The sequence below is a fragment of the Rhinichthys klamathensis genome, unplaced genomic scaffold (assembly GCF_029890125.1).
Source record: "Rhinichthys klamathensis goyatoka isolate OS25496 unplaced genomic scaffold, OSU_Roscu_1.1 h1tg000109l_1, whole genome shotgun sequence".
Taxonomy (NCBI): Eukaryota; Metazoa; Chordata; class Actinopteri; order Cypriniformes; family Leuciscidae; genus Rhinichthys; species Rhinichthys klamathensis.
This window is the reverse complement of record NW_026606647.1, coordinates 1,270,794-1,283,891: the sequence shown is the minus strand read 5'-3', so window position 1 is coordinate 1,283,891 and position 13,098 is coordinate 1,270,794. Positions and strand designations below refer to the sequence as shown.

General features: G+C 37.3%; 1 protein-coding gene across 1 annotated transcript in view; it reads right to left on the bottom strand.

Moving 5' to 3' along the window:
• Positions 1-1,421: 1,421 nt before the first annotated feature.
• tex264a (testis expressed 264, ER-phagy receptor a) overlaps positions 1,422-13,098 on the bottom strand; it is a 71,272-nt gene continuing 59,595 nt past the window's right edge. Inside the window, exons 3-4 of the mRNA XM_056253745.1 lie at positions 9,931-10,111; positions 1,422-2,285 (exon numbers count right to left, since the gene is read on the bottom strand). Coding sequence (XP_056109720.1) covers positions 1,972-2,285; positions 9,931-10,111 — 495 coding nt within the window. The 3' untranslated portion in view covers positions 1,422-1,971. The remainder of the gene's footprint in view (positions 2,286-9,930; positions 10,112-13,098) is intronic.

The window sequence follows — 13,098 nt, the reverse complement described above, 5'->3', positions numbered from 1 at the left end:
GTCCATGCCGTGACGAGACTCTAGTGTGGTGTCCATGACGTGACGAGACTCTAGTGTGGTGTCCATGACGTGACGAGACTCTAGTGTGGTGTCCATGACGTGACGAGACTCTAGTGTGGTGTCCGTGACGAGACTCTAGTGTGGTGTCCGTGACGTGACTCTAGTGTGGTGTCCATGACGTGACGAGATTCTAGTGTGGTGTCCATGACGTGACGGTGTCCATGACGTGACGAGACTCTAGTGTGGTGTCCATGACGTGACGTGACTCTAGTGTGGTGTCCATGACGTGACGAGACTCTAGTGTGGTGTCCATGACGTGACGAGACTCTAGTGTGGTGTCCGTGACGAGACTCTAGTGTGGTGTCCATGACGTGACTCTAGTGTGGTGTCCATGACGTGACGAGACTCTAGTGTGGTGTCCATAACGTGACGGTGTCCATGACGTGACGAGACTCTAGTGTGGTGTCCATGACGTGACGTGACTCTAGTGTGGTGTCCATGACGTGACGAGACTCTAGTGTTGTGTCCGTGACGAGACTCTAGTGTGGTGTCCATGACGTGACGAGATTCTAGTGTGGTGTCCATGACGTGACGAGACTCTAGTGTGGTGTCCATGACGTGACGAGACTCTAGTGTGGTGTCCATGACGTGACGAGACTCTGGCATGGCGAGTGCTGTGAAATTTCAGGGTTCCTCGCGCACAATTCCAACAGTAAATAAGGAACCACTCAGCAACACGGCAAAGTCAATATAGTCAAGGAGAATCCCTAGAATGTCGCTTTCAGAACAGATAGTTCAAAAAGCCAAATTTAATAATGCTGTGCCCTTTAGCACAACATTATTACAATCCACCATATTACACTCGAGAGGTGTTTCAAAGATGGCTGCCGAGTGAAATGACTTGCCTGAAAGGGACTTTGATGTAGTTGCAAAATTACTTTTATAGTAAGAAAGTCTAAAGTGGATTATGCTTGCTTCATTAATTGGTATGTGAAAATGAAAGGGGGGAAAAAAAAACAAAAAAACTATATACAGTGCTTAGCATAAGTGAAAACACCCATGCTAAAGTTGACTAAAATGAGGAATAAAAAAAATCATCTTTTGGAAATTGATCTTAATGCCTTAATTAAAAAAATGAGGAAAAATCCCTTTGTGAATGAAAAAACTCTTTTTAGTCAACTTTAGCATGGGTGTTTACACTTATGCTAAGCACTGTATATATACTATACAGTGTGTGTGTGTATATATATATATATATATATATATATATATATGGTAAAGAAAGAGAAAATATACTGATATACTTGAATATTTTCTGTATACTTAATCTATCTTTTTTTTATACTGATTTCCTCTTTTCCACAAAAAACAACAACAACAGATCAATTACATACATACCAGTGAAATTAAACACACTCCAATCACTAATAAAAACATGCACTTTATTATTCTCACTCTTCTTCAGTTTTTTCCTACAGCAACAGACAACATTTGGAATGAATTATTCATGTTTTGAAGCAAACGCTACTGAATACATCATCTGTAGAACATGTAAATGAAATAAAATGTCTGATTAAGCTTCATTTAGTTGCGTTAGCAATGTCACCTCATTTTCAGAATGTGCCTTATTTACTTGCCGGCTGAATGTAGTTCATGATTACCGTGGGAAGACAATGGAGAAAGCAACATATACAATTTGTTTTCTTAGAAATAAATACAAAGCCAAAGAATAATGTGCATTTCATTAAGTCATTAATAAAAGGTTCTGAAAGGGATAATTGCTTGTTTGCTGATAACAAAGAAGTAACTTTTCGGATATTTAAGGATGTTAATTTCAAAGACTTATGAAGAAATAAAAACAGCCTTTGATGATTTCAAAGACACTGACAAACTTTCTTCCTCTCACACATGCACCCACACTCACATATGCGCTCATCATTCACCCACATTCCCTCTAATCCGCTTTATCCCTCACTCCTCCCTGTTCCCGATTGTTTCTCCCACCATCACAGGCTTCTGCTGTCCATTATGGTCTTCCTCCTCTGCTTCGTTTTTCTTCTCCTCTTTCTCCTCTTCCATTTCCATGTCCAGCTCTTCAAAGGAAGAGCCACTGCCAACAGACTCACTGGACCCCTTGGCCCCTTGGTCCCCATCCTCACTGGGATCCTCTTCCTCCCCCAGGCCAGGCTGAGAGCTCTCCAGCAATGGGGCAGAGGCCTCCACCACATCCCTGCTCTCTTCAACCACTGCCTGGAACACTGAGCTTGACTTCTGCTCCAGCTCACCTGGAACATAAAGTATATTTAACAGTTTAATCAAATAACATTTTGCACCCATAAGGCCGCATATCCCTACACTTAAAAAAAAAGTTAAAAAAAAAAAAAAAAAGGTTCCAATTGGGGATTTTCACAGAGATGCAATGAAAGAACCATTTTGGGTTCTCCAGAGAACCTTTCAGGGAAATTTTTTTTTAGAGTGAAGAACATTTAAAAAAACTACAAAAATCTTTTCCCAATAGGTTCCATGGATGCACTGATGCCATAAAGACCCTTTATTTTAAGAGTGTAGGCCACATTTTAATGTAAGAAAATCGTTATATTGGGCCTGAAAGGATTAGATTTTACTCATGAATATCCTTTAAAGACCCCCTGTGGTGAAAATCAAGTTTTTAATGTTGTTCATATGTCTATATGGCGATTTTAATATCCTTTAAGACAAACCATGAGAAAATTCATAAGTCAGCACCATAGTGGAGTATTTTCTCTTTAAAACTGCAGTGAACCAAGTCTCGAGCCAGTCTCAAAAATGCAGTTTGATCGCCGGTGTTTCAGTGTCACCCCCGTTTTTTTTAAATACATGAAAATGCACATTCCGGACTTAAATGGTTGTAATTCAAGAATATAGATCTAATATTGGTCTTGTTTTAAATAAGACATTTGGCAGGTTTTTTTTGTAGAAGTGAAATAAATTAAGAAAGTGAAACAGAAAAAAAGTTATAGAAGTTTGAGTTTGTGAAAATTGTAAAATGTAAAATTTGTCTTATTCATATTTTATTTCAAATATATATTTTTTAAAACATGTTGAACTCTAAAACTGCAAGAAAATCAAAGCCAAAAAATCTGGAGAAAAAAAAAATGTGTTCCAAATTTTAGGTTGATATCTCAAAAAATTAGCTTTCAGTAAGATTTTGTTTGGGCGCAGTACCAAACTTTTTCACTAGGTGACAAACAGACTGCATTACTGACCATATAAGGGCGCCTCTATTTCCATATGTGGTTTGAGTGCTCTGAACCATATATTTCCATAATTTTCATACAATTTATGAAGTAGACATCCTATTCAGAAGTAGTATGGGATGTTTTGCAGATTTTGATATGAATTCAACCGCCGCATCACAAATGGTAAATCTATTATTTTTTTCTTTATATTTAAAATTTTTTCAGACCTTTAAAAAAAAAAAAAATGAATGGATGTTATCTTTTGAATTCTTAACATGAAAACAAACTGCCAGTTTCTACCAATTTTTCATGATTTTCCCTATTCATCGCCATTTCAAAATAAAGGTATGAACACGCCTTAGGAGTATGAAAATATTATTTTTGCAAATTGATAAATTACTCCTCCTCTGTAATGTATTTTGAAAATTGACATAAAACAGACACCAAATATGAAAACTAGAGATGGTAAGCTTTCAAATGATATATAGTTTGTCAAGATTAGTTTAGGTTTAGTATAGGATATTACTGTTTTAAATATGTACTGGCTGTGGGCCCTATTTATATAGCAGCTGAATTATGTATATTACAATGTTATGATGAACTATATACCTTTCTCCTCTGACGTTCTATGATGTAAAGCGTTTCTAAGGATACTGATTTTTTGAAGGCAGACTGAGATGGCGAACGCGAACATGGTTTGTGTAACATTAGCAACACATTATTAGCTGTTTTATAACATAGTCAAGCCAAAGGCTAATCAATTACCGTTGTATGTCCGTTGTAGAAAGCGATACATAAAACGCATTACTATTCTGATACATCGACTTGTAGACGACCCTGTATAATTCACTCTTCCACTTCTTCTGAATCAGTTTCTGGTTCAAACATATATGGCAGAATTTAACCAGTATTTCCACTTGTCATTGTGAAGCATTTACTACAGTAAAACTACACTATCCGCGTATACTAAAGGGAGCAAGGGTGTAGAGTTATATTGAAGCTATAAAACATTTAAATATGTCATTTTAGTGATCAAAGACAAATTTTAAGGCATAAAAATATTGACTACAGGGGGACGTTGATACCATTAGGAACTATTCTGAGTGAATATACTGTACATTATCATTAAAAAGAAGCTGAGTTGAAGAACTTGAATTATAAAACAAAAAAAAATGGTAGTCCTGCTGTTATCACTGATAGCCTTTGGGGATCCTTTAATGGCATTTCAGCATCAGAGGGTTAGTCATTTACTAACAGCAGTATAATTGCAAGAAGCTGTGCTGTTATCGTGACACACACCAGGTGAGAGTTATAATTGCCAAAACGCTAAATATGAGCTCAAACAACCCCCAAAGGCTGCGTTTGTGCCAAATGAAAACAATACCTCCAAAGAGATTTCAAATATTTAACTCAGAATTAAAGGTTAGAAGTCGGTAAACAGCTGCGATTCTCTTGGCTAACAAAAGGAATTCCTTAAAGAGGAAATGCAGCTTTATGAATCGAGTTTAGTGGTTACTACAGGTATACAACCATGCTAAACATGGCAAAGACTCAAAGCAGATGTGCTTTTTACTATGGCTGTATATTGATTAGATTTAAAAAATCAAATTAATTACCGTATACAAAATGCTAATTTATTGGATAAATCAATAGTTACTGAGAAAAGCACCCAAATTAGGATAATTCAAATACACTACATTATTGTGGCAGACAAGTACAGCATTGGAAAGGGATTACAAAGCGGCTTTACAAGTCAATAGATTGATTATTTACATATAGTTGAATATAAGCCTATAATCACAGATCGAGATCTTTTTGTAAATTGGGTAAGGGGCTTTTTGTTGAAAACGGGAAGAAGGGTAATTTGAAAAAATGGACAGAAGAAGAATTAAATGGCATTGAGTCGTTTGGGCAAGAGGTCGTGATCTCTTTGTAAGGTGCAATTTAAGAGGGATATGACTGGATTATTATAAGTAAAATGACTGTTCATTGTCAGATTGACTGTTGACTGCTTCAGCGATCCCTTGCTGAAACTAAATGCTTAAACTGAACAAATAAAGTGACTGAATAACAATGAGGATGGAGATGGATGAAAGAGGGATAGAAAGAAGAAGGAAGAAAGAGAATCTATACTGAGAGTCTTATACCAGCTATTTGAACTAGAGTAAAAACTTCCCATTCTGCCTAATTTCTTTTAATACAGCATGTGAATTTAACCTCTCGTCCCTCCCTGCCAGCATTATTTTAGATGGATAGAATTGATCCCTCTATCATCTCCATCTCAACATATTGGATATGGCATCTCAATTAAGCACCAGCTCTCTGCTCATTGTGGAGATTCACACAGGCAGAAAAGAGGAGCAATGAGGGGAAGACCTTTTCAAACCTCATTAGGAGCCACAACACACCTTATATTTGCCCACCACAGAAACGTCTCCTCCCTAAGCTGCCAGAATGGTCTTTTTATAACAGTAATGAACTCTTGGTCAAAGCAAGAGCCTACTCCGCTATGCAAACCATGACCACAATATGAATATGTATGTTGGAACATGGAATATATATATTAAAAAAAAAAGGGTTTATATGTATACTGTATCAATTTAATTAAAATATATATCTATAAATGAAGGAGAGGCTTCACGTGATCCAAGTTAGCCGTTACATTTTCTCCAATGGACCCTTGTATCTCGCAATAATAAGACCATCTCTGGTTATCACACTGAGCATCTACAATGGCCCAAGCACCTGTCCTGTAACCCTGGTCGGCGGAAATCTCTATTCTAACTCCTTAACCTGGTTTTGGTTCTCTGTTTGTGAATCAGAACCCCGGGAAAGTTTTCAGTCCAATGATTCAGTAAGCTAATTTATTCCAAAACGGCACTAATGTAAAGAAAACCAGGCTTCTTACATCAGAGATGGCAGAGAGAACAGTGACACGCTGCCAGTTTTCAGTGAAATATTAATTCCAGTGTCAGTTTAGCTTTAAAACACGAGCTCTGTCCAGACTGGACAGACTGAACGGAATGTCAAAACTTGCCACCGCTGTATGGCAAGATGATATGCAAACTGCGTTTCTCGGCTGGATAGAAAAAAAAAAAAAGCTTGCAAAAAATACAGTTCTGTCATGACAACTCTCGGAGAGATTGGGATGGTAATGCATATGGCAATGTTAATGTATTTGGTCTTGGCGGAATAGATCTGCTACGCTTCTGCAAAGCAAGACTTGCTACTGCCAATACATTCACAGACATGCTGCTGCTGCACATGTAGCATAAATGAATTAACAGTAGCAGATCTATACAGGTGGAGCTGGGGAAGGTGGAGGGTTTCTGAAAGCGCGCTACAGACTGCTAGCAGCAACACTACCAGTATTCGAATGTTGAGCCGCAGCTCACCGGCAGCTGATGTAACAGCAACCAATCAGCTCCGCTATGTAGCCATCCAGCCTGCGCCATCTACAGTGTCATGTCAGAACTAGTAATTTGATGAAAATCATCCTTCAATCTGATGGTTTACTTTGCTGGATATAGCAAATGAAGACAAAATAAACACATTAAACAAGATAAATTAATCTACTGACATACCTAACATATATTTAATATATAAGCCCTAATATACAAGCAATATAAAGTATAAAACCAAATTATGCTTAATCAGGAACTGTTACCCAAACTGTTAATTTAAAACCTACTCGTTCTTGTCCAAATCACCACAGCTAATTATAACCTCTCAGTTGGAGTATGTGAGAAACCTTTTAACAACCCAAAAGGGCACCGCTAAGATTAGACTGGGCTTTCCGGTCCTGGTGAATGTGCCTGTACTTGTCCTTCAAATTGTGCACAGTGTACCCTTGGTGCTCTTGAGCACGGTGACACTGGAATTAGCTCTGTTCACAGCTTGGATGACACCCTCTAAAAGATCACTGGCACATCGGAGAATGGTCACTTGAGAGTACAACGTGATGATCAGAGGGTCCCTAATTCACCAGCTCTATCCATTTTTCCTAATCACTTTCCTGTCCATAATAACTCACCTTATTGTCATTATCGGGTTCAGTTCTAGACAGATCTCGGCCTGCCTGAGACACAGAGTGTCAGACCACAGGAGATAGACACAAGAGATTAAATATCAAATATGGAAAACATATTTGATTTTATGTTTTTATGTATTTAATATATTTTATATACTAGACACATAAAAATATAAAATAAAATATATCTTTATTAATTACTTATTCAATGTATATGAAGGGCCTCTCAAATTTTATTACACCATTGTATATCACTGAACAAAAGAGAAACAGTTTTGACACTAACAGGTCAAATATTTGATATGTGAGAAAGACCTTCCAGTTGTAAAAATTGCTTCCAGGCTCTCCAAACGGTTTGAAATCTCAACAAAGCTGAAGCATATCTTTCCTCGGAAAGCCTCTTAAATCGCATTTGCCTGAATTAGTTTCTAAATTGGGTCCAGTGGGATTGCTACCAGAGCTTCAGGATTTTTGTTCAGTAAAATGTTTTTAAACAAAAGGGATTTTGAAAGAGGAAAGGACTACGTAATTATAGGTACAGTAAAAGAGGGAGAATGAGTATAATAAAACAATATACATTAGATTTAATTTACAATAATCAATGTGTGTGTGTGTGTGTGTGTGTGTGTGTGTGCGTGTGTGTGTGCGTGTGTGTGTGTGTGTGTGTGTGTGTGTGTGTGTGTGTGTGTGTGTGTGTGTGTGTGTGTGTGTGTGTGTGTGTGTGTGTGTGTGTGTGTGTGTGTGTGTGTGTGTGTGTGTGTGTGTGTGTGATTGAACCTACAATTTAAACCTGTTACAGTTACACTGCTGGACGCTTATATACTGCTTAGGTATATGGTGTGAACAAAGGTCACTGCACATTCACATTGAACTCCAATGAGTGTCCAATGAGTTTGATATACCTGCACTGAAATCCAAGCCCTGATGGAGGCATTTCTCAATGCGTAAATCTAAGGTTCTGTGGTTCAAGTTAAAGCAGCTAAGAAATGAAAGAGGGTAGAAAAGGAATGGATGGAAAGAAAGACAAAGGGTGAAAGAGAGATGTTCTGAACTGCCCTGCAATCCCCCAAATGAAGGAGTTTGATTCACAACCTGCACTTGTCAGATCCAGCTGAGCAGCTGTGATTGAACGGCCTTTAATTAAGAGAGCTGCAGGCGCGCACACACACACACACACACACAGACACACACACACACACACACACACACACACACACACACACACACTGAGCTTAGCTGTTGTCCCGCTGGAATAATGACTCTGTTTAGCTGTGCAGAGCAGAAAACAGCCCTTGGACTTTAGCATCAATCTTCACAGCCATTTGTTTTACTGACCACAGATTGAACTGTGGACAACTGCTGCTGTGACTGAGCTGCGCGCCTTCATTTTTCTCAGTTTCACAGAGCTCACAGCAGAGACATAATATGGCAGATAAGGTGTGACTACTGTGCAATTTCTCTGGAATAAATGCACATGATGAATGAGTCCTTATGAACACATTCATGCAAGCGCTCACATGTCGTTTTAATGTTGCTGGCAGGATCTGAGAGATTTATAACATCTGAAATGAGGGTAATAGTATGGGAACCCAAGCAGGGGTAACTGAACATGGCAACATCATGACCCATATGTCTGTATCCATGCATGTAACTACATAAAGACACAACTACTATTAATTAACTACATTGTAAATGTAAAATTTTTCTTTGCTAGACTGTGATTTTACTGGACAAGGGATGAGAATCAAGAGACAAGAGTTTTTTCATGGCACTTGTTTCCATTAATGGAATGTCTGCATTTTTTCACACTTGTGTGTAATATAGGTATATGCATCAGAGCCGAAATCATGGAATCATACAAAACAAGTATATTATTAATAATAATATTAATAACAACAAGATACATTTGTATTCTTAATTTATTTTTATATTAAATCTAATGTATAAATAAATATTTAAACATTTAATATTTGAAATATTTCAATTTATTTAGTGCTTATTTTTAAAGTAAAATTCATGATTATTTTGATTATGATGTTGATTTTTATTATTGTTGTTGTTGTTGTTATTAATCATCATCATCAACACTAAGTATATAAAATACTCATAATCAATAAAGTTGCTCAAATAAAATATTCACTGAATACAATTTTTTACATTTGCAGTGAAATTATGCATGTGGGTAAGTTGTGATCCTTCCAAAAAGAGTCAAAAACCTCAATACTTGAAATTCACTCCGAGATTTTAGCAATCTTCTTTTTATTACAAGTGCAAAAAAGAAATGCACATGATGAATGAGTCCTTATAAACACATTCATGCAAGAACTCATAATCAATAGTTACTCAACTCGACGTGTAATCCTTTTTTGGAAACGCAGCGAATTAAGTATTGAGTTTTTTTTTACTCTTTTTGGAAGGATCTTATTGTATCTTGGAATCATGTTAAATGTGGACTTTTTAGATATGTGTGGCCAAACATGCATGGAGTGCATTTTAGAATTTATTTCTGAGTTGTTATTGTTTTGTTCGAAATATACATTTCATCTCATTTCACAACAAATGTGAAAAGTATAAAAAAAAGCAGATGAGTCATGAAGGAACCGGGTTCGTTAAGTGGCATTGGCATCGGAGCCAGAACAGTTCAATTCTTTTCATACTAAGTTGATGAGTGTAGTAACATACCCGTCCCTGACCCTGTGACATCAGCGTCTTTATGCTCCGCTGTTTCCTCCATGTCATCAGATGTTTTCTTCTCAAGAAGTTCAGGCACGCAGAAGTCCTTCTGATTCTCTAGTGGACACATGTAATGAATCAGATCTCCTTTGCATATCTCCAGGAATGGGTACGCATTTAGACTTCTTTCCTACAGGGAAAATAAAAGTTAATTTAATAAAGCTGCATACTAACATAAACAATTCATGCATATATGATTCAGTCCTGTGCGGTGCTAAAACCAACAGGGAACACTGCTTCAAAACAATAATAAAACGAATATCAATGTTCCACGCAAGAAAGAAAATCATACGGGTTTGAATGGCAGGATGAGCGAATAATGAAAGACCTGTCAGTTATGTGTGAACTATTCCTTTTAAAGTTCATTTTAAATCTATTTGGAAAAAAAGGGGGGTTCTATTGAACAATTGGCTAACATGATTTGGCTAGTCTAATATTTTTTGCCAACATAATAGCTATAAACAACAAACCATGGGCTGAAAAATTAGTGGTGACACCAAATTATTTGCTCTTTAATGCATTCAGTACTAATTATTTCTGTTCATTATAGTTAAGAAGGGAATGACACTGTTCTCTGCAAAAGACCTTCAATGATGTCCCACCTCATTAGAATCAAACTTAGGTCAGACCTTTACTGATCAAACACACCAGCCTTATGACAACTTTGCAGCTGGACTAGGCAGGAGTTTACACCAATTAGTCTGCTTTTAATGAAGCGGCCTAATTAAGGATAAGACCAAATGCCACTGTAATGATCTGAAAGAACAATGCAAAACAGCAAGCTGATCAGGCTGTTGTGCAAATAAAATCGCTAAGTGTGAAATTGTGAACTAAGGTTAAGACATTCGAGACTATTATTTAGATATAACAGCTCTAGCCAGTTTTAACAGAAGGTCAAAAGTAAATAAACCACTGTCACTTATCAAACTTCTTAATCTCTATTTGTATTCATTTAATTCCATTCTACCAAAGCAATTGCACAGTAAGCCATGCCTTAGTTTTATTTCTAGATATAATATATCATAAAGCTCACATGTAACCAACAACTAGAAGCTTATTGTTCCAGATTACGTTCAAATAAGAACAGATTTAAAATGCATAAAGTAAGAATGTGAGAATATTGAATATGACATGTCATAAAACATCATTAAGGTTTCCCTATATAGAACCAGAATACATGTGCAGAAAATACTTTGCAATGAATGGTAATAAAAATGCAGATGCTAGCGACATCAGACAGGTGCTGCAATATCTTTTTGTACTGTGAATGATTTGATGTATATTTATATATGTTTAGGATGTTATGTTCCACCAAGCCCTCAGGAACTGAACTTCCATAATTGTACAGGCTCTTCATGATAAGAGCTTTGTTTTGATACAGAATGGCCCATAGAAATGACAAGTGCCATAATAAAACTATGTACAGGCCAGACACAAACAAATATATGCACAAATGTGCACAGGCAAACTTAACAGACACATGCCATACATTACCATAATAACTTCATGGTCACAATAAATAATTATTATAAAATCTCCACAAAGATATAAAGACAAACCTTTAAAATGGAAAAATTAAGGAGCAATGTTAAATGTTAAAGGGATACTCCACCGTTTTTTCATATTAAACTATGTCATTCCCTTAACTAAGACGAGTTGATACATACCTCTCTCGTCTTAGTGCGTGCACTAAATTCGTCTTGCGGCGAAACTTTGTTAGCACTTAGCTTAGCCCAGTTCATTCATTAGGATCCAATCAGGGAAGCGGCCAAACACCTCCACGTTTTCCCTATATACAGTTACACGAGTAGTGTAACTCGACCAAGAATGGTGACACAAAATAAAACGTTGTGCTTTTCTAAGCGTGTAAAGTGGATAACTATAATGTATGGCGGAATACCATAGCAAGTGCTTGGGAGCACTTCGACTCGGTGCAGTAATATCATCACTCGTGAAAAGTCCTCTCCCCCTTTCCCTCTCCGGAGGGATGATATTACTGCGCCGAGTCCAGATATGCGCCGAGTCAAAGTGCTCCCAAGCACTTGCTATGGTATTAGCACAAACATTAGCACACCTCATCTACTCATTCTACACATTTTATTCACATTCAGCTAATGCACTCTTAATGGCACCGTGCCTGTGTTTGAAAGTGATTTCACACTTTACACGCTTAGAAAAGCGCAACGTTTTATTTTGTCACCATTCTTGGTCGAGTTACACTACTCGTGTAACTGTATTTAAATAGGGAAAACGTGGAGGTGTTTGGTCGCTTCTCTGCTTGGATCCTAATGAATAAACTGGGCTAAGCTAAGTGCTAACAAAGTTTCGCCGCAAGACAGAGCGATTTAGTGCACGCACTGAGATGAGAGAGGTATCAACTCGTCTTAGTTAAGGGAATAACATAGTTTAGGATGAAAAAACGGTGGAGTATCCCTTTAAGCGACTGGAAAAAAGCAGCTTGAAGGATCGTTTTGATCAAAAATGATGCAATTTCTTTGACGTAAAAATACCATAATATGTTTGCAGAGATTAAGGAAACGTGCTAAGTTCAAATACTTGTTTCTCTGAAAATCAATGCCAATTTACTCAATAGTATTTCGGCACCCTGGATTGCCAATTGACAGAAAACACGGAGTATTGTAGCCATGGAAGCCAGGAAACAAACTTGGTCAGAGATCGCAGATTCTACCCGACCTAAAAAGCTTGGGTAATAAAAACATTGCAATACATTAGCTGATCAACGTACAATGTAAGGCTCGTCGTTTTCCATTGTCAACTGCGCTCGTTCCTGTAGCGTGTCCTCAATCTGGCAACCCGCATTAGCGGAGGAAACAGTTCTCTCCAATATTTTGAATTTGGACTGCAGTACCCATTTCAACCACTAACTATCAATATTACATACTGAACCTTTAAGAATTTGTGCATTGTGACATTAACTCTTTTAAAATTGCCAGCCACCGTCAGCGTTTTTGACCATTTTCACAAAACTTTATGGCCCCCAGAATATTTTGTTGTATGAATATCTGGACATGCAATATATCAAAAGAAAAAAAAACAGACTCTCTGCTTTTAAACAACAACAACGACGACGATGTATTATTCTATCAACACTTGAAT